This window comes from Cydia pomonella, chromosome 18, assembly GCF_033807575.1.
Source record: "Cydia pomonella isolate Wapato2018A chromosome 18, ilCydPomo1, whole genome shotgun sequence".
In the NCBI taxonomy this organism is placed as follows: domain Eukaryota; kingdom Metazoa; phylum Arthropoda; class Insecta; order Lepidoptera; family Tortricidae; genus Cydia; species Cydia pomonella.
In genome coordinates, this window is record NC_084720.1 from 3,983,984 (window position 1) to 4,006,647 (window position 22,664).

General features: G+C 36.8%; 1 protein-coding gene across 1 annotated transcript; it reads left to right on the plus strand.

Moving 5' to 3' along the window:
- Positions 1 to 754: 754 nt before the first annotated feature.
- LOC133527371 (pupal cuticle protein 36a-like) lies at positions 755 to 14,007 on the plus strand. The gene is made up of 3 exons (XM_061864328.1): positions 755 to 904; positions 2,081 to 2,783; positions 12,962 to 14,007. Exons 1-3 carry the CDS (start codon positions 896 to 898, stop codon positions 13,219 to 13,221), a joined length of 972 nt encoding a protein of 323 aa, XP_061720312.1. The 5' UTR covers positions 755 to 895; the 3' UTR covers positions 13,222 to 14,007.
- The last annotated feature ends 8,657 nt before the right edge of the window (positions 14,008 to 22,664 follow it).

Here is a 22,664-nt window from a genome sequence, read left to right on the forward strand (position 1 = left end):
GTAGGACATTCCATCCGGCATGTTTGCCACCCTCGCCTTCAGCTCGGGTAACACGCGGCACGCAATTTCCTACTTTTCTTCCCTTGGGACACAAATAACTATTGTAATATCCAGCCGGTTTTCGTTAAAAAATTTGGTTTGGTGGTCACCAAAGTAACCATTATAATTTTAACATGTCGATATCGTATTGTCTATCTGTTTGTACGCAGTTTAACAAGCATTTCCTCAAAACATAATTCATACTAAAATTGAATATTTGAGTCATAAAAACCCTCTAACTTTCGGTACAAATGAGGTTTTTTTCTTATTTACACAGATTGATCTAGCCCCAAACTAAGCAAACCTTGTACTATGGGTACTAGCTAACGATATATATACCTGTATAGTTAAATATATACTTAACTTATATACATATGTAGCAAACACCCATGACTCAGAAATAAATATCTGTGTTCAACACACAAATAAATGCCCTTACCGGGATTCGAACCCGGAACCACTGGCTTCATAGACATGGTCACTACCCATTAGTCCAGACTAGTCGTCAATTAAATTTGACTTTCGTTAACATTTGTTACAGATTTCTAACCAGATCGCCCTTTTCGCATATACCTAATGCATCATTTCGAAATGATCCCAATCCCAATGCATTATTCTAACTTTATTAACCATCCAACAATACTGTCTAATTAAAACATATAACAAAACCCATCCATAAAAGGTACCAATTGCAAAACTAGTTCTTAAAAATGTTACACATTTACAAGGAAGAGTCTAGCCTTCAGAGCAGTGAGAAGCGAACTACGCCGCGGAGTATATAATCCTGCAATCGTCTTCACTCATCACAGTCAATCGTTCGGCTTCGTACCGCGCATATCCAATTCACATTTTCAAAATGAAATTGGTGAGTTTTTGAAAGCAAAAACTAGGTTATTTAAATATAAAAAGATATTCACTTTAATTAAAGGCCAAATTCGACAGAATCGGGAATAGGGTGTGCTCCATGGTTTTTTTTTTACATAAACTGAGTCCCAGAATCGGGAATTCCCAGTTCTCGCCATACACCTTCAGCCCTGGTAGAATTCTCTAATCGGGACTAAGGGTGCGGGTGGTCGAAAGAGTGTTTTAAGTGTTGCAAAACTGGACCAATTTACATCATCCTGCATAATACATAATAACTTCATCCCTATTGCAATTTATATGGTACCTGCAGTACTGTTGCATATAATTTTGTCACTATTAATTTAATAATATATTCCTCTTGAAATGAATCGTATTTGTCATTTTAGTTTATGTAACTTTGAGAAACCACAGAGCAATAAAAATTACTTACCATTTAACTCGACCGGTACTAATTTGTTAACTTACTATACCTACTTACATTTCTAAGACTAATAATAATTTGAACTTTATAGTTCCACGTATATTTCGACGTGTTCTTTGGCAACTCATTGTACTAAGAGAAACATTCTTAACTGATCAACGATGAATGTCTTCATAATAAGGTTTACAAAATATTAGTTAACAATGTACGCTTTAGAGATAACTATCTAGAGCAGCGATATTCAACTTGTGACCCGCCGGGCTTTTAAGTTGGCCCGGTGAATCTGGCCAACCAAAGCTTGGCAACCAAACGTCACCTTTAAGAAAATTCGTATTACGACCCGGGGCTACAAGGCAAATCCGTCTTTGTTGCCCCCATAAAAATGGTTGAGTACCGCTGATCTAAAGTAATGAGTTAAGCAAACAGTCGTATTGTAAACGTTATTGCATTGACATGTCTTTTATCATTTTGTTGGGCCGTCATCATTATTGTCGATCGTTTTCTTCTGGGCTCATCGGAATTTTGTAACGTCGATTACTTACAGATATTTGTAACATATACATTTTTATAGCAAATCTAAGTTCTATTAATAATTAACTATATTGATAATGTAATTGCAACAATTTATTTAATAAGTTTCAAGTCTTGTCTCCAGTCTATCTGAAAAATGTTGGCCGACATATTTTATGAATGAGATTACGATCCTTTATTTATACTAACGTATGTATCAGTTGCTAAAACAATCTTTAATTTTAGTTCGTAGTCGCCGCCGTACTCGGAGTGTGCGCCGCCGGGCGTTTGGACAACACCTACCTGCCTCCTGGCAGAGGAGGCTCTGGATTTGGCCAAGGAGGTGCTGGAGGCTTCGGCCATGCCGCGGCTGGTGCTGGAGGCCACGCCGGAGGCTTTGGACAGAGAGGCTCGGGTGGTTTCGGCCAAGGCGGAGCTGGAGGTTTTGGAGGCGCTAGCCACGGAGGATTCGGACAAGGAGGCGCTAGCCACGGAGGATTCGGTCAAGGAGGCGCTGGCCACGGAGGTTTTGGCCAAGCCGGCGCTGGCGCTGGTGGTTTCGGACAAGCCCAACACGGTGGCAACCTCTACAACGCCGGTGGATTCCAGCAGTCATACAGCCAGCAGAGCTCTCGTCCCCAAGACGCCGGCGCCCAAATCCTGAGGTCCAACAGCGAGGTCACCGCTGAGGGTTTCTCTTACGACTTCGAAACCTCCAACGGCATCCGCGCTGACGCTCAAGGCGTGGCCACTAACGGAGTCCAGTCTCAGGGCAGCTTCGGGTACAAGGGTGACGATGGCCAGGACTACAGCATCACGTACACCGCTGATGAGAACGGATACCGCCCCCAGGGTGCCCATCTCCCCACCCCTCCCCCGATCCCGGAGGAAATCCTGAAGTCTCTGGAGCAGAACGCCCGTGATGAGGCTGCTGGCATCTCTGACGATGGTAAGTCACTATTATTTATACTTTTTGGTGATTACGTACAGTTTCTATTCAATTATCTTGCCTAGAAGCGCGAAACATGCACAGATTCTTATTTGTAGAACCATAATGCATGTATACATTTGCTCACTTCGTTGTGTAGGTACGATACAAGTAGGTTCCTTCGATTTTGGTAAAAACTATCTAACTATCTGTAACCTGTAATCTGGCAACCTATCTGTAACTAAAGTTTTACAAATTGTCGCATAAAAATACGAAATCATAAACCTCATTGCCCTTATTAAAGAAAGAAATACCAAGATAAAATATCTACATTTATTACAACGGTTTCAAGGCAATTGAAACATTTTAACTACTCTATTTATTTTAATCTAGATGACCTATTCATCATTAGTCATAACACACGTTCATATCTCACATATGACGGCAAACCATCATGTGCATTGATCATGTCTGTCTAAGGTCTAGATAAAGGTGTTAATATTAATCTATGGACGAGCATAGACTAATTAACCCTTGGTTATAGTAATTATAATTTATATTGCATTATTTTATTACTAACAGAGTTCAATAGTTCATTTTAAAAGATAATTTAAATGATAAAGTAATGCGGTTATTTGAATCAAAAATGTTGGTACCTAATCTTAGTTTTTTTTTTTACTTATAGCGTTTAAAGAATGCCCTTAGTTTAAAAATACTAAGTAGCTACATAAGGGTATTTCTATAGGAAGCAAAACACATTGATAATATTTCGCAGAGCTATAACTAGATCAGGGTTTCAAAATAATAAATATACGAAGAAATATTATTAAAATAAAGACAACGAAAGAGAGCGAATGTAAAAATATAAGCCAATTGTTACACTATGTACTTGTTTACAATATGTAAAGTTGTCACCCGTTAATGTCGGCAGTGTTTAGACGCAAAATATTCTGAACTAAAAAAGTCCATTCTACGTTATTAGTTGGATCCAACAAAAACTCAAATAATTATCCTACTAATTTCCGTATCTACAAATGAAGACGCACAGGTCATCAAGATTGACGGGGCTTGCGGCTACAACACACTTTTTATAAATGACAGATGTTATTATATATAATGACCAATCAGAGGCATTATAAAGTCCAAAACTTTTCTTGAAATATTATTATTTTTTATCAATATTAGCAACCATGCAATGGATGACGTAAAATCATCTACTAAAAAAATAGTTATTTGTACAACAAGAGAGCAAAGTTTGATATTTCTTCGAGTGCTTGTTTTGAGTCCCGTGCAAGCGAAAGATTCTATAGTAGATTCACGAGCGTAGCGAGTGAATCTTATTTAGAATCTTGAGCGTGGTAAGGGACTCAAAAGCGCACGAGATGTAAATAACTTTGATCTCGTGTAGTACACAAAATTTTTCACGTCAGTCAGCCATCAAAAAATACAACCTGAAAAAATGTAATCCGTCTTCATCACTATTTCACTTATGTTTTCTGAAGGTATTCTAACAATTAACTTTAATTACCGCAATAAAACAAAACGAAAGAAATTTCAATAAAATGATACGAAAATAATGAATTAACGAACATCAATTGACAGTTTAATCGTGAACTTTTTTTTGTTAAAAAAAACTTTGTAAGTTACGGTCCGAATTGAGGATACTACTATTTGTCAACTATAGTAGAGATCGTTAAAAGTCGTTAGGTAGAATTATTTACTGCGTAACAATTGCGTAAATTTGTATAAGTATATTGTTTTGATTGTATAATAAAATACGTAAAATATGGTATTTTTATTAAATTTTGAACTTTTATTTCATTAATTAATTATTACGAATGAAGACTCGTAGGGTGTTTTGGAACGATGCGGTCTGACTTATTTCGGGGGTCTATTATAAACAGTCAATATATCGTTGAATTACGCATGCACTTTTTTGTCTCTTTCTTTTTGCTAATGACGTGAAAGGGACAAAGACAATAGAATGCAAATACTTCGAACTTGTATTAGGCCCCGCACGTTGAAATGACATTCGAATATGAAGGTCACTTGAATGTTATTTTGTCTCACTCAGTGAGCAAAATGCGATTTTGCTCACTGTTTTTAAGCAGCAAATTACCCTTGTTCCAGCTGCTGACGTGAAAACATAATTATATGACAGCGGTTAATTTCAACTTCAACGAGCTTTTTTCTTTTAATTATGGTTTGACAGAAATAAATGTCAAAAACTAACGGAAAACACTTATTTGGTTTGAAAGCTACAAAGTGTGGGAAGGAATACATATATATGAAAACATACGGGCACATTAACTATTAGAATACGTGTAATCATTGAACGTTGGCTTCTCCTTAAGGTACTTTAAATGAACGCTATAAAACTATAGTTATTTTTTTAAATTTGTGAGACCGCGGTTTAACCTTGCCGGAATCTGTAATATACTTAATGTGACTTATGTCTTGACCACAATTCAAAACGGCGTCATTATAAAAAACTGAAAAATCACGCCATTCATAATGTCGGGGAATAATCACCCGAGAAATAAACTAAGTAAGTACTTAACTTCAGAATTGCTTAGGCATAATCTTTGAACACTAATAATTATAATAAATGTAATTTACGTTTTTGTTAGAAAATATATAAAGAAAATATTAAGCTTTTTCAGTAGACAAACAAAACAGGTCAATATTCACGATGGCGTCAGATCAGTTGCATCAGCCATCGTGACTTCACTTGCTGACGATTTATGCGCGCTAGGTGCTTCGCAGATTAGAGTAGCTACCTCACTTTCTCATTCAGACGATATGTCACAAAGTGATCAAGAGGTATGACAATACACATATATCTAAGTTTTATTCAAAAGTAGTTTAATAACCTACATTTAACATTTATGGCGGCTACCACCAGTTTGACACTGACAATATGTCAGCTAGCGCTAGCGTACTGTGCGTAACTTATTTTCTATGCATGTCGCTCGTACTCGCATATTAGCGCGAGCGAGATGTATAGAAAGTAAGTTACGCAGACGTTAGCGAACATGTCAGTTTGACACTGCTAAGGGAGTCGTGGTAAGGCTACTGATTGCATTACAGTGTTATAATACAAAAAAAAATTAATATGTAGATAGCATTCTCTTTACAATAACTTACACGGACATTAAAGTTTAAATTCTTACTTAATCCTTATACGTGAAAACCTTCTATATAATAAAGTACTTTTTAAGAGTTATAAAATCTTAGGCAAATGATCCAAATCGTCAACTTTTGTAATATCAAAAAATTGCTGGTATCCCGAACGTTTTTGACCCTTTTATCAATACCATATAACATGAAGTTTTAATTAAAAGTAAGAATAAACGCACTTTTGCATTAATACCTAACTAAAGACGACTCCTATAACTTTACTGTTTATTTAAACGGGCCAATATGGATGATATTTAGTACGCCATTGTGCGTATTTCATGTCAAATTAGAATTATGGAGCGTACTAAATGACAGTGTTAACAAATTGACTAACCTTCGCATTTACACTAAAAGAACGTCAGTTCCCAGCAATCAAAGTGATTTATCTGCTATGAAAGATGTGTGGGTCAGTAAGTAATGCAGCTTGGCATTGCGAAGGCGTGTGAAAATATAGTCCCTTTCTATAGAATCTTGAGATTACTAAGATGCAGTCAGATTGCGTCTGAAAAAGTTAAACAATTCTATCAGTCGCTTATCGGTTAGTATTGAAATTTTAGTTCATCTGATAGCCCGCTGTTGCTATCGTAGCTGCCTGTAGGTACCATCTTGATAAACGGAGAGACGGAATGGTACTGTTTGGATTCAGACCGTGCCTGAATTACTGCAGCAGTATTGCAGCGCGACATTACTACCCACTGCATGGATGTCGCAAATGTCAAAAATCGGCATCTAGTCCAACTCAATGCACCTTCAAAAATATTTTTTTTTTTAATTTAATTTGTATATTTCATTAAAAAAACGCATTTTACAAGCTTAACTACTAATCTTAAATTAAAGAGAAATAAACTAAAAGTTTACGTCGCTTAAGGTACCATGGGTTCATACAGCAGAGCTTTTGTTTTTTTTTTAGATCATATTACGGTTCCCAAAAATATGAATTAAAGCCTTTCTTTAGTAACTTCATCGATTCGCAATCTGATATAATAAAAAACGGCTTACAACGATCTTAGTTATTTTTTTCTCAAGAGCTAAAAATATAAAAATTCCTTTTAAAAATGCTTTTTTTTATTTTTAATCGAAGTCATTGTTTGCTTTTTTTGTTGAAAATGACTAAAAAACAACAATTTAATAACAATAATATCCGCAATCTGGGGCACGCACGGCTGTCCACTCAGTGTTTAACGAGCTGCGCCTGCGTCCTGAACCCTTAGAATTAAATTTGATAATATCAGCATTGAAAATATAGTAAAGCCCACTTTCCCACCATAAAACCGTGGAAATATATTATGTTTGTCGCGTGAAGATAATTATATGGACCATGTTATTAATTTTCTCATTGATGTGACAAAACCTACACTCAATGCTGTTTCACATGTCGCCATTACATATATATCTCACCGCTGCACTCAAGTATTCCGGATTGATATTTGTCCCCAGTACTATGCAAGTGAATGAGTCATACCTTTACTTTACTTCGAATCAGAGTTATTAGTACCTATTCAAGGATTTACCACTAATACTTTCCTACTTACTTCTCTCCGAAATTATATAAAAAACAGCTTTTTATAATTTTCCTGAAATTTACTTATTGTGAGATTTGTAAGGTACAGATTGAGCTGCATCGACGGTTTTTGTCCATTTCCCGATAGATGGTTTAGTTTTCGAGAAAAAATTAGTAAAGCAGTATAGACACTACCTTTACAAGCATCCCTAATCTAAACAGTGACTGACATCATACTATGACAGATTAAATTTGATAGCGCTACCGCCCTTTTGTGAGTCTTTGCCTTTTCTCCTATCTCCAATCATCACACTCAGTCACCGCCCACCTTCTTCCAGTTGGTCTATTTCATCTTCCTAAGGTCTTACCTTACACAGTCCTGCCATCTTTTCTTAGCCTTCCCTCTTGGACTTTACTGCAATAACTTACGGTTAGCTAAGGGTTGGTATATGAACACCGAAAGTATACGTTTGGATCGATTACTATTATTGGAAACCTATGTCCGATGTCCAGTGGATCAGTCGGCCGATGCAATGAAGAATAGGCTAGGGTATGTATCCTAGAGCGCATCGAACACTACACTGACCCGAAAATAAACACTGGACTTATGTCGACACTAATCCCATCCCACAGTAACTCCATTATTTATTAGTGCAATCCAAGCCAAAGGTACAGAACGCTATCATCAGACTAATGTAAGCCAACATAACATTTCTGGAACGACGTAACTCCAAGCACTTTCTATAGCGCATAAGTCGTTTTTCATTGCAACTCACACATACGAGCTAGCGTCCTTTCTAAGATTATCTAGGGCCGAAGCATCACTAAACGTTTTAAACCAACATGCATACATTTAATAAAGACCTTATAGTCTTCGCATATGACTGGTAATCCCTTAATATAGCTGTAAAAAAATTGTGGTTACGAAAACCGTAAGTCTTCGGTAAGCAAATTATAGATCAGTACTGTGGGTTATGGTAATCGTTTTGCAAAGTAATAATTATGTTACATTTGCAAGTTAGATGACGATTGGATAACTTGTTTTAACACAAGATATTATAGGTATAATTTCTATTGCAAAATTGACAAAATATATCATTAAATATGCGGTCGACCTATGAAAACACCTCAGTAGATACCTATCAAATAGCAAACATTTATTCAGCAAATCGGCCACAGGGGCACTTTTACATGTCCATTTTTACAAACAATAAAAATTACAAAAAAAATTACAAATATGGAATCGATGAAATAATATATCACAACTATCTATTAACAAATTGTATTAAATAAAATATGTTGTATATAAAATTTTTGATGCGTTATAAAGCCTTTCTTAGATTCGTGAAATAACCAACCAAATCAGCTAATAATCTACTCATTATGAAATTTCAAAACGGTACCTATGTTTCTATGAAGTAAGTGCGAGTAAAATTATTTTTTGTTGACTATAAAATAATTGAAAGCGCTTTCTCGTTGTATTTCCGAAAAAATAATATCCTTGTCGCTGCAAATAAATTCAATAACTAGCTAAAGTTATGCGTATGGCATTTCGATCGATTAAAAGATCATCTAAAGATAATATTATAATTGGTGACTTTTTATAGTTGTACAATGAACTGTTTCTAATCGATTTCGATTGTGCATTATTATCGAACCATCATAACCCCGCCCTCGTGTCGTAACGAAACGTTTTAGGAAGCTAACATTTAAAATAAGACAAGTTAAGAAACATTTATAACTAGTGAAAAGGCCAAATCGCCGGTAGCCATCTTTGTTTCTAAATACAATTGGAGGCCGATTCGGTTTCAACTATTTGATATGGTTTTCATTTTATTTTGATACGATCTTGAGTCAGGGTGGGCCGATGCACCAATCATCGTGAGCGTGACGTTTGAGTTCAGACTGCACTAGCATTACTGCTGCAGTCGACTGCTGTGCATTACTGAAAAAACGTTAAAAATGTCAATTTATCAAGAAATGTATAAAAAAAATTACGTTTCCTCCAATAATGTCGCGCAATACTGAAGCAGGATGTCCATCTGCGGTCGGAATCCGAACGTCACCTTAATGCTGATTGATCTTCATGAAATGCAGTCAGGAGTCGTCTAATCCTTATCAGCGCTCGTCCTTTTTGGTGCGCATGAGGTGCCTGATTACATGATTTAAATGCGTATCGAAATGAGATCAAAACCTTATCCAATTGTTAAAACAGATTTGGCATCTTGCTTTTTATTCTAATTGATGTTTTCACATTTATCAATCTTTCTTTTGTTCTTAATAAAAATCACTAACGACAAATGACTTTGGTCTTTGATCATATAGAAACACAGGTAAATTAGATAGATGATAAAAATATTTTAAGTAAATACTTGAATAAGTCTACATACATATTCAATAGGCATTTAAAAACGTTTTAAGCAAAATGACGTATATGTACTTAGATAATTATCGCCATAAATGGAACTCAATGCAGCTATTATAAAACAATTTCACAAATTGGTCTATTCTGCAACCTTTTACACGCACAATTCAAATACCAAGCTTTTCATGCATTTTGCTTACATACATGGATATAATTTGATTTTAATGTAAGCCTAAGGCTTTTGTGCTCAATTTGGATCAGAGAGATGTTACAGCAAAATATCCTTTAGCTATATATAATTAAATTATAGTTTTGCGGGCTGGGTACCCTCTGTAATATATCATAATATCCTTTTATATTATCACTGGAAGTTAGTTAGGAGACCGAAACTTCGGCCGAATGCGAGACTAAAACTTCAGTCGGACACAGACAGAGGGCAGTTTCGGCGTGGCTGAAAGTTTTTTGGCAGAAACCGAACCTTTCAGCTGAAAAATGGTATCCGCAAACCTGTCAAAACCAAAACCGAAACTTCCGTCAGATTTTACTGTATTTTTTTTATACTACGTCGGTGGCAAACAAGCATACGGCCCGCCTGATCGTAAGCAGTCTCCGTAGCCTATGTACGCCTGCAACATGCGCGTTGCCGACCCTAGCATCCTCCCCCGTCGTTGAACTCTGGTAACCTTACTCACCGACAGGAACACAACACTATGAGCAGGGTCTAGTGTTATTTGGTTGCGGTTTACTGTAATCCCAATATATTCTTACCTTTCAATTACAGTTTATCGATAAACGATTGTCCATTTGGCTAGGCCCCCTGACCATTTCTTCTTATACTGTCTTAGCTATTTTTTCAGTTGACTGTACTTGTACTAACGCGCAATGATATGCGATCATTTCGTAAAGTCATTATAAAAGTAAGGATCTCGCGTGACAGTCCCACGGTTGGGCAAGGTGTGGGAAACGAGAACAAAGGTTTTTAACGGTGGGTTCTGGATCTGATTTGACTGAATATTACTGTTTTATTCGTGTAAGAGTATTTTTTGTTCTAAATAGTATTTGTTAAATAGTTTATATTTTTTGAAAAAAAGACACATTTTTGCAATGATGTTTCAATCATGTTTCTTTAAAATCTTATAAACATTCTAGAAACATTGAACAATCATTACAAATTATCATTATCACGATGAAATGTTAATAGTCATGATATACATTTAACCATCCTATGTCCATTCCCGGAAGTCGAACTATCTTCAAAGCAAATTTCGTCTAAATTAATCCAGCAGTTTAGCAAAGAGATAGGCAAATGACAGCCAGCGAGAGTAATTTTAGTATTTATTATTATTAGTAGTATTGAATAATGCTTTGTATAAATAAGCACGGTTGTATACAGACAGTTCAATCAACCATTTTCATCATAATATATCTTTTTTATGGAACTCATTCCTACATAATCAACACCCCTCTCTCTTCCTAGCTATTCCTAGCTACCTCTTCCTAGCTTCATGGTAGTGGGGTCAGCTTTCCTGATCAACCTTCACCTCCTTGCCCTGTCCACGGAATCATCCTCGGATAACTTGCACTCACTCATGTCCTTAACCAATATACATCCTTATATCTTGTTCTGCGTCTGCCCCAGGATTTTCGACCTGAGATGGAAAGTTGTACTACTAAATTTCCTACGTAGTCTGAAAGCCTTCTTTTTACCACACCATCGCAACCTGCTCTCCTGAATTTTGTCGGCGTTGTCGCGTACGTGTACGAGCCTGGTAACGCTGCACATCTACCTCAGTATCTTCATTTCGGCCCTAAATAATCAACACCATCCATTAGAAAAGGACCCCTAAAAGCAATGTTTCACCAGTCTCGAAAGCAATGACCTCTACTATTGCCGTAGTTCCGTTAGCATCATCATCATCAACTGTGCCTCGACCTTGAGCTTTCTGAGATGAATACGCGGCCATAAAGTTAGCGGTTTTGGGTCTTGATACTCTTGATTCAAATTTTATTCTTTCACAAAGGAAGTGTTACAGACTTGTTTCTGTGCAATAACAAAAATGAGTGTAGGTATATATCTCATATACATATTGTCATGATAGTCCAAAAATTCTATTAATATCCATGTTGACTGCTACTTGGGAACTGATTTGCATTCAATGTTGATAGAAAAAGGACGTTAAAAATTCAATTAATTATAATTTCTTGTATTGGATTTTATATTACACAAATTTAATTTAAACATATTAAATATCAAAATATAACTTGGTAAATCTTCTTAATAAATAATTCAATCAGAGTGAATCAGAAAACCTCGTGTTTTTACGTTGGAATTATCGCTGCGCTCGCGCAGCCGCTTGCTGGCACACATCCACCGTTCTCCTGGCCACAAGAACTAGCACAAAACAATAACGCAGAAGCTCATGCCCCAGCTATTATTTATTACCAAATGTAATGTTGTAATTTAAAGGTCGTGTTCTATTAGACACATTAGTAAATCATTAATGCAACTTTGCTTACGGCTACCCTAAAATATGATGATGAATGTCTATTGTTTTTCATTAAACGGTTGTAATTATATTCTATTCTCCTAATTATCTTAGCATTTGGTTATTTTGATGTCGGTGTTCATCCGGTTTTAGATATTATAAGACGTACGGTTTCAACAAATGCGTTAAAATTCGGGAAAACTGTTTGAAACAACGAATTTATGAACTCGACTCGTTTGATAGGATTTCTCATGATTTACCTATTTGACTTAAGAAATACGAGCTGTATTTCTTAAGTAAAGGTACCACTGTTTCTTTTCATAACTCTTCTACACTAGTTGCTCTGTGAGCTGTAGACATTGCGAACCCCAAAAAGTAGGAACTTATATTTGAACCCGCTCACAGAATTTCACTAGTCTCGGTTGAGGAATGTTTCGCTTCACTCGGTCAATAAATATAAAGGAAGCGCTTTTGTTGTCTATTACTTGCCATTTATCCGTATCCGAATATCAAAAAAAAAATTCTAATGCTAAACAACAGCACCTTCTCTGGTGTGATTCTTCTAACCTTCTATTGTTTGCAATCTGTTCGACTCTAGTTATATCTCTAACCCATTCCTAAGCAGTATTTTTAAGAACATTGTGTCTAAACTTCAAATTTCTTTCAGGCGCATACCACGGCGAGGGCGCTGGCTCCGGCTCCGGCTATTCCGGCAACCAATACCAACAACCATCCGGCCAGTACGGCGCTCCCAGCCGCACCTTCCAGCAACCCAAGAACTTCGGTGGCTCTTCTGGTAACTTCGGTGGCTCTTCCAACTTCGGCGGTTCTTCCTTCGGTGGCGCCGCTTCCCGCCAATACCTGGCCCCCAAGGCTGGACCTAATGGCTCAGGAAACTTCAACCCTAGAACCGGATACCAATATTAGGAGCTCAAGTTGACAAGGATACCGATGAGTTAAAACCAAAATAACAACATAGTTTAACCTTTAAATATGTGTGTGGTGGCCAAAATTTGTGGTTTAAACCTAGCTGCAGAAAAAATTGTTCTTCAAAAAAAGCTAATAGATAACTAAAAATTCGGTCAGGCACCTTGTCGTACACAGACAAGAAGTTGATGAACATTCGTAGACCTTATGTTATTGGTATAAGGTTTTCAAATGGTCAATTTATTGTTTCAATGATAGATTAAGTCATCCTTGTAACTATCTTTGACTTATCAGTATTTGTGTGTCATATTGTATAGAATTTGTAATTGATTTTCGAATGATGTTGATTTACTTGTAACTATATCCCACTGTTTTCTTTTCAAATGTTTAACTTCTTTGAACCTTATTTGTATATTTTGTTATTCATGACACTTTTATTTATATTGATGTTTTTACTTATTTCTGTATCATCATTAGAGTTAATTATTATAAATAATGGACAAAGCTGTGAACTATTGATGTGATTTATAATAATATAAGAAATATTATTACTGTTACCATTAATTATTTCTTCTAACTAATATGATCTCAATTTCTCGACAATTCTGTATCAAAATTATTTTTCTACTATTGTGAAAATAGTCGTAAGTTAATACATATACTCAAATGGACAGTAATATATTTAAGAAAATGACAAAAAAAAGTTTGTATTGTAAATGTAAGTCATTGTAAATATCGAACACAATAAACGAAGGTCGAACCTGAGATTTATAAAAATACATAAAATTTATTTGATTCCTATATCACTCAGGGAACTATGGAAATGGATTATATCCAGTGTTGGGTGAACGTTAATTATAAATAAATAATAAATAAATATTATAGGACATTATTACACAAATTGACTAAGTACCACAGTAAGCTCAATAAGGCTTGTGTTGAGGGTACATAAAAAACACCCATGACTCAGGAACAATTATCCATGCTCATCACACGAATAAATGCCCTTACCAGGATTTGAACCCGGGACCATCGGCTTCGTTGGCAGGGTCACTACCTACTAGGCCAAACTGGTCCTCAAAGCAATTGCAATTGAACATTAACCATTATAAATTGAACCGTAAACAGTAACGTAGGGTTACAGTTTACGGTTCAATTTTTAATGGTCTATGGTCAATTGCATGAACGTTTCGGCCAACACTGATTATATCACATATTTAAAATACATCTCGACATTTCGAACACTTTACAGCGATAATGGTCAACGGGTGACTAAATCAGTATAATCTAAAACTAATTTACACATGTAAGCGGTAAAAAAACTAGTTTAAAATGAACCCAATACTAAAATGGACCTGCGGCAAGAGCAGATGCGCCTCAAGTGTATCTCCTAATAAAGGCAAGATGATACCCATTACGCATCAGCTAGGTCAGTGACGCAAATCAGATTAGATTTAAGTATTTCTAATTTTAAATTCTGGATCCCAAAGGATGGATCTCGAAACAGAGGAAGAGCCAAACGGAGACGGCGGGACGACCTTGATAGATTAAGCTTTTTTTAATACTACTTCGGTGGCAAACAAGCATACAGCCCGACTGATGGTAAGCGGTTACCGTAGCGTATAGACGCCTGCAACTCAAGAGGCGTTACATGCGCATTGCTGACCCTAACACCCCGCACCCGCACTTGCAACTCACCGGGGTTTTCTGTAAGGTGGAGGTACTTCCCCAGTTGGGCTCTGCTTTAGATCTGGAATGACATCCGCTGTGTTGTGCCCTACCACACAGCGAAATGACATTCACAGTGCCCATACCTCTCTTTTGGTCGTAGTTTAAGGACATCCCGGGTATGTCCTATTGCATAGATATCCATGACTCAGGAACTAAATATCATCACACGAACATATGCCCTTACCGGAAGTCGAACCCAGGACCATCCCGACCGGACCGGACCGGATGGTTTTGGTTTCAAAACGAAAGAAAAGAAAAAGAAGGAATGAAGGAAAAATAATTTATTAACACAAAAATAATATAACCTCAAAACTAACTAAAAATAATTACACAAAATTAAGAGCTACGCTAAATGGACCCCACTCAGCTTGGTGTCATAGTATGAACCACATGGCACACTCCGCGACGCTGCTTTTTTTTTAAATTTTATTTTGGTCGGTTTACCACCACTATCGACTAGGCCATACCGGTCGTCCGTTGTTCTTAATTTCGAGAACAGAACAGAAATGTATTGCCCCGAGGAAAAAAATCGCATCATTGAATATATGCATGAATCAGGTACCTGTGTACCATTACTGAATCGCATTATGCCGTACATAGCCAATGCACTTATTACTCATCGCCTCGTTTTTTGCGTCGGCTAACGATTATTTTAATTGGTGGTGATGAGACCCTGACTGATAGTATGTCAGAAATGTAATCAAGCTGTGAATAGGCCTATTAAACTAGTAAAAACTATAGAAAAACTAGTACATTACTTTTAAACGCATAAGTTGTACATACATTTATAATCGCCTTTTAAAATATTTCGATACATTTTCTTTGTGTTCAATGTGCAATTCACGTAGTGATTATATGCTCTTTGGTGCAATTGTGCATACCTACCGCCAAATATGGCATCTTGGGCAATGAGTAGGGAATATTGCCATTAGACCAAAATTGTATTTTATACATCAATCGTTATGATTGCTGAGTTGCCTAGGTAAAATACGAGATTAAAAACCTTGATTATATCACTATTGTATACAATATTTTTTCTACGAGTCATTAAAAATAATATACATGAAAGCCCATACATGAAAAGTACGTTACCTATTATATAGTGTTATACGAAATCTTGATTCAACCATTACAGTCGACGAGTAGAAAAAAACTATTATTAGGATCATTCTGTCAAAGAGCTACATAAGTATATACTGAAAAATTGCTTTCTAATGTTACACCTCGTGCCATAAGGGTAATCGGTAATTTAGGGTGGCCAACGATAGTACATTTATAACCAAAAATTCACAATTGTGTATGTTAAATTATTTTAGTGGTAATTTACGCACCTTTGTTTGAAGTTATAACAGTATGTGAGATGGTACAAGTACGCGGGAATTTACGAGATTAATGTAGCGCAACGGCGCCATCTGTAGGTTTAATCGTTACTCAACAATCAAAGCTTTTTGTTACTTCTCAGTTGCATGTTCTGTTGAAGGATTAAAACCGATTCAAGCTTTATTAGTTCAAGTCATTGTCAATAGATGGCGTTGACTTGCTTAATTGTAGTTTCTCGTATTTGAAAAAGATGGCTTTACGGGACGTAGATTTAGATGTCAAAACGTGCGTTTCGCTCACGCCAACATGAACGGACAAGTACGAGGGAAATGCACGCGAGAAGATCGTGTTATTCACGAAGACGCCTGTCTTGACTCGTATTGTCACGTTAATAAAGGTTAGATTTGATAAATCTGCGCGCCATCGTGGATGGCACGGACTATGATAATAACTGTCATAACTAAATGGCATAATTTTGATATTTATGATATAAAAATGTAAGTTTGAATTGGCCTCCCGGTCAAGAGCAGGGCTATATCCGCGAAAATCGAAGTTCGTTAATTGCAGGCTCAAGTTCCTACCAACACTACCTGCACTTGCAAAGATGAAAGGGAAAACGATACTAAACAATGGCCTAATAGTGGATTCACTACAATATGTGTATAGTTTGGTGATACTGGTTTTCTACTTTTTACTTTATTTTATTACTAAAGCGCTGGTGGCCTAGCGGTAAGAGCGTGCGACTTGCAATCCGGAGGTCGCGGGTTCAAACCCTGGCTCGTACCAATGAGTTTTTCACAACTTATGTACGAAATATCATTTGATATTTACCAGTCGTTTTTCGGTGAAGGAAAACATCGTGAGGAAACCGGACTAATCCCAACAAGGCCTAGTTTACCCTCAGGGTTGGAAGGTCAGATGGCAGTCGCTTTCGTAAAAACTAGTGCCTAGGCCAAACCTGGGGATTAGTTGTCAAGCGGACCCCAGACTCCCATGAGCCGTGGCAAAATGCCGGGACAACGCGAGGAAGAAGAAGGACTTTATTTTATTACTATTTATGTGAGACAGTTCTACCATAAGAGATGACACTCCTCGTAATTCCACACTCCACACTACGGGGCCTTAGTCTGACGGTACCTGTCAGATTACACTTCAGCATTGTTGCAGTGTGACTTTAACTGACTGCTGACGCCTTTTTGTAGTTTCCTGCAGTGATGCAGTCGGCAGTAATATCGCGCTGCAATACTTGCAGAACAAACTTGCTTTTGCGAATACTTTAAAGAATAAGGTTGAAGGTAACATACGCCATAAAGATTCTTTACGACACAGATAGCTAATTATGAACGAGGTTCGTGCAAAAATAACGTAGTTTTATAGATATTTTAAGATACTTACGACTTTATGGACTAAGACAACATAAAGATACCATCGATGAGAGATGCGTACAAGTACATGCCCTTGTAGAATGGGCACATGGTTTTAGAATTTCGCATTTGTTCTTAGATTATGTTTGTTTGCTTGCTAACTTGCTTTCGGTGTAAATAAATGTTCAATTAAGTATCGCGACACCGAAAAATCTTTGTCTGCTGTTTCATAATGTTAATTTGCCCGAAAGGATTTTTTTAAAACTAAATATAAATAATCCTAGACGTTTTATGGTATCCTGTAGAAGGTGTGTAGAAGCCGTTAGGTTATATTTGAGACATTGGACATAAAAATTCGAGTTTACTCTAGGTTTAACCTTAAGTTCTTTTTTGAACAAGATAACTGAACTAGACTGTAATAATAATGCAATTGTAACTTAATAATAATAAATGTCAATTTATCTAATTTAATATACATTTTTGACGTATAATATGCAATGATATCATTAATAAATAAGTCTATGAGTAAATAAGGTTCTGACAGCCATGACTATTTTTTTACATTGACTGCCATTCTTCTACCCACCAACGGAGCGGCAGCTGATGTCCACGAAGGTTCATTATAGATTGACCTTAACCATTTTACTATGCGATGGCAGAAGAATTTGCATTTTGTAACTGTAGGAGTTTAATGAACGTTTGTTCTATTTTGATGAGTTTTAGTAATAGCTGTAGGCGAATCATTTCAGCCTCGCGTGAGTATTCCGTATTTGAAGCGCACACGCATGTCACGCTCCAACTTCTATTATACCTATATATGTATAATCTACCATATTTACTGCAATAATAATAATTTATAAGTATATTAATTTAATATGCCTACGCATGTATAAAATGCAAGGATAGTGTAGGTAATTAAAATCTACAAAAAATATTTGTTTTGGTTGAACTCGAATTGAAAGTGTCGAAATATACCTTAATTTGCGGCATAAACGGCCTTATTTTTTACTTAGAAGCTTGATATTTTCACAGCTTTCAGAGACTGTAGACCTGTGTATATAGTTTTAATTACAACTTGATATCTCTACGCGTTCCCGAGATAAAGAGTCTTGACAGACAGACACACGGAGGGACGGAAGGACGGACGGACGGACAAAAGAGTACGGAACCTAAAACTTCAACATTTATTCAGCAAATAGGCCACAAGGGCACTACACGTCAACATGGAATTCAACGTCAACAACAAAAACAAGCACATCAACAATTATAAAATACAATTAACTGAAAATATTAATACAAACGAGATTATTATGATTACTTAGAGATTAATAAAGTCTCTAAATGATGAATTACAAAGAAATACTAAAATAATATAAAAAAAATTGACAAAAAATATAAAATTATTTAGAGGTGGTCTCTAAGTGTCAGAACTATGTAAATGATTATATAGTTTATAAAATCATCCTTAGAGATGTATAGGGTCTACAAGAGTCAAAATTCTGTATAATTAAAAAAAAAACATTATGATATAAAAGAAACATACGAGAACCGAATGAGGTGTCTCACTGTTATTATACTAACAAATAAAGTTATCTTAAACAGACCAGTCTCCACAAACAGCACCCGTTCACGAGTATGGCGCGTATCTCAGCCATCGACTCCCTCAACCTTCATTCGGGAAAGTGGCGACCCGACCAACGACGCCACCGTAAGCAAAGACTTTAAAAATCAAAACTGTAATAAATTGTGTGGTGTACGGAGGAATTCCACAAAAAGGTTTAAAGCATTGACATATATATCTACAGACGAGCCTTACGGGCACTAAGAATGGCGCTAGTTCAGTGGTGTCACTCTCGAATTCGAGCCAATCGTGCAGTCTAACGCAACTAGTTGCGACCAATCACGCGTGATGCGAACTCATCAACCAATCGCGTTGCGGCGTGAGACTGCACGATTGGCTCGAATTTGTGTACGTGACACCGCTGTACTGACCCCATTCTTGTTGTCCGTAAGGCCCGTCCTTAGATATATATGTCAATTGTCTAAAGGTTTGTCGACTTTGTCGTGGACGTGACGAGTACAGTATAGCAGCTTAGGTAATAAGTAATAACCTGCAGAAACCTGTATTATATACCGTTCAATTTAAAGATAAAATATCAAACGTTCTCATGCCAAATAGCGCATGCGCAGATTTGTCAAATCTAACCTTTAAAAACATGACAATATTAATCAAGGCACGTCTTCGTGAATGACACGATCTATATTAGCTTTATCAGCAGTGTTAATAAGTTTTGACAAAAATTCCATTTTTGGTACAAGCTTTTATAGCTGACTGTACTTTTTTTCCACAGGCAACTAATACTCATCGAGACAGTTCTAAAAACCCTAAACATAATTAAATTAGGTTGCGTTGTTTTATCACAGAGTTCCTATGGCTACCTCCTGTCTCCATCATCAGATCAGCTTGATGGTACCATAATATTGCATTGTCACCAGACTTACATATTTATGCAAATTTTCAGCTTCATCGGAAACCGGGAAGTGGGTCAAATTTAACTTGCAAGATTTGTCCCATCCATACTAACAGACCGATCGTAGACCGACACTTCTGAAATGCCGCACGGAATCATTGAGCACAAGTTCGCGCATTTGTGTTTTTTTATCATCTACAGTCAGAACGAGCCTCCAATCCACACCCACTAACGACTCAATCGAGACTCACTTAACTACTCATATATATATACGTATATATACACGAAACATCCGTCTAGCGTCGTGAACGAGTCGTTAACCAAATCGATTAAAAACTCGTTAATTGATTTCTATCGATCGACACCATAGTGACCCGGAAACCGAAAATTACGTCATTAAGGGGTATGCTTTTGTTAAGTAGGATTTAATAGGGTACTATTCCGCTTTGGTGATATCACCAGTTATAAGCCAACATCATCTGTTTATGGTTTAAGTAAGAACGAAAGAATACGATGAATTTGGGCGTTTTCACGAAATTTTGTGTGTAGTTTCATGTTTTTTATGATTAAGTACGTTTAATTTTTACTTCTTTACGCTTCATAATCATAACAGTTAACCCAAGTCACAAGTGGGTGACACCCGACCGTGAACATCAGTAGTGCCACCTATAAAAATTCGTACAACTTGCACTACCGCCATTAAGGAATTCGAGAATCGAATCGATGTTGTCCTTACTCGTGTCATAGAACAGACGCAGAAGCAACACCCTCCCGGGTGTAAGGACTATTGAGAGTTCATGGAATCTAAAATGAAAGCGATGGAGTAAAGAGCTATGGAATATTAAACATAAAGTACATTTTTTTTTATATTATACAATTTTGATTGAATTTTGGGGTGACACCCACAGTTTCCGCATCGGGTGCCACCCATGCTAGCTATGCTAGTAGGGATCACGCGAGAGGTACCTATAGGAAAGAAGTGCATATTTCTCGGTAAGGGCATTTATTTGTGTGATGAACACAGATATTAATTCCTGAGTTATGGAAATAAGGCAAAGTTTTTATTTTTATTTATTGAATAAACAAATAAGTTACAGTTTAGAATTTAATACACGTACAATACCCACCGTAGGCAAAACCTTGAGGAGGTTTGTGTGTTAAATTTGTTCCTCAATTTTTGGAAGATACTTTCATAGTTTTGGAACTTCCGTAATGTTACTGTGCTTTGATTCTGGTAGTTTCACCGCATCAAACATACTTTGCTTAGACTGCATTACTTGAACAACCTGTACCCCTAGTGTAAATAAATTCGATTTCCAAACGTGACGTAGGTACGCGTTTGCGTTTAGTCTCATTTTGTATTGGATTTCGAAAGAGCGCGCCAAGCGGGACGTTTTGGAAACTCAAAATCCTATACAAAATGAGACTTAACGCAAACGCGTTCGTCACGTTATGATGTCGATCAAAGTTACACTAGGGATACTGGTGTAATTGGCTACTTGACAGTTTTTTGTAAATAATGTCAAACGATCTTGATTTTCCTGAGGATCAAATGTCTATATGGAACTCATGGCATTTAAGCAACACAAAGGTAAGAAATGAGACTTAAAGTCTGACGCTCGCGCTCGACGATTGAAACGCCTCTAACAAAATGATAAGGTGATGTGACGTCACATTATATAAGTCTGTCCTATATAAATGTATGGAAGATCAAGCCATTTTGACCCAGAAATATTTCGTTTATGTGTATAGTTGTCATACAATTTATTTTTTGAGACTTTGGAGCTTTGTATTTTTTTATAATCTCAATATATTTTTTAAACTCCATTCTAGCTCATTTTCTATCCATTTAACTAAATTTTAACATGTATATATGTTGTGTGTTTTGTATGTATGTGTGTATATTCAACATGTGTCAAGTACCCAATTGTACTTAGAGAACTCTCAGAGCGCGAGGCCGTCTCACACTTCTCACACCTTAAACACACTATTGTCACGTCTAGACTGTTTTAGAAACAGAAACGTAAAACGAGGGCGGAAGATATTTTCGCAATCAGCTTTAAATGCAGAACGAATTTTTATAGGTTTTAATTTTGTGCCAAATCTATTGGTGCACTACCTATTTTATTTTTTTGGGTCATTATGGATTCAATACGAACACATCCGTGGTAGCCTCGGAGTGAGAGACGTCGCCGATAAGCTCCAAAAAGTCGGCTGAGGTGGTTTGGGCATGTCAAAAGAAGGCCGCCTGAATACGTAGGCAATAAAGCCCTTAGCTTTACCTTACCAGGCCCAAACAGGAGGGGCAAACCAAGGCAGCGGTGGCGCAACGCAATGTCATCGTCAAAGATTTAAACGCCTGTGGGTAGCGGAAAACGACGTCCAGGATAGAGTGAAGTGGAGGGAGAAACGTAGAAAAGCGGACCCCGTTACCAGCACGGACGGCAAGCAAATCTTTTGTTCTAACTAACACCGTATTTGACCTATGTGTGCAAGCACAGCTAATACATTTTAGAGCAAAGAGCGATCGGGCTGTGCGAGAATATCCCTACTAAGG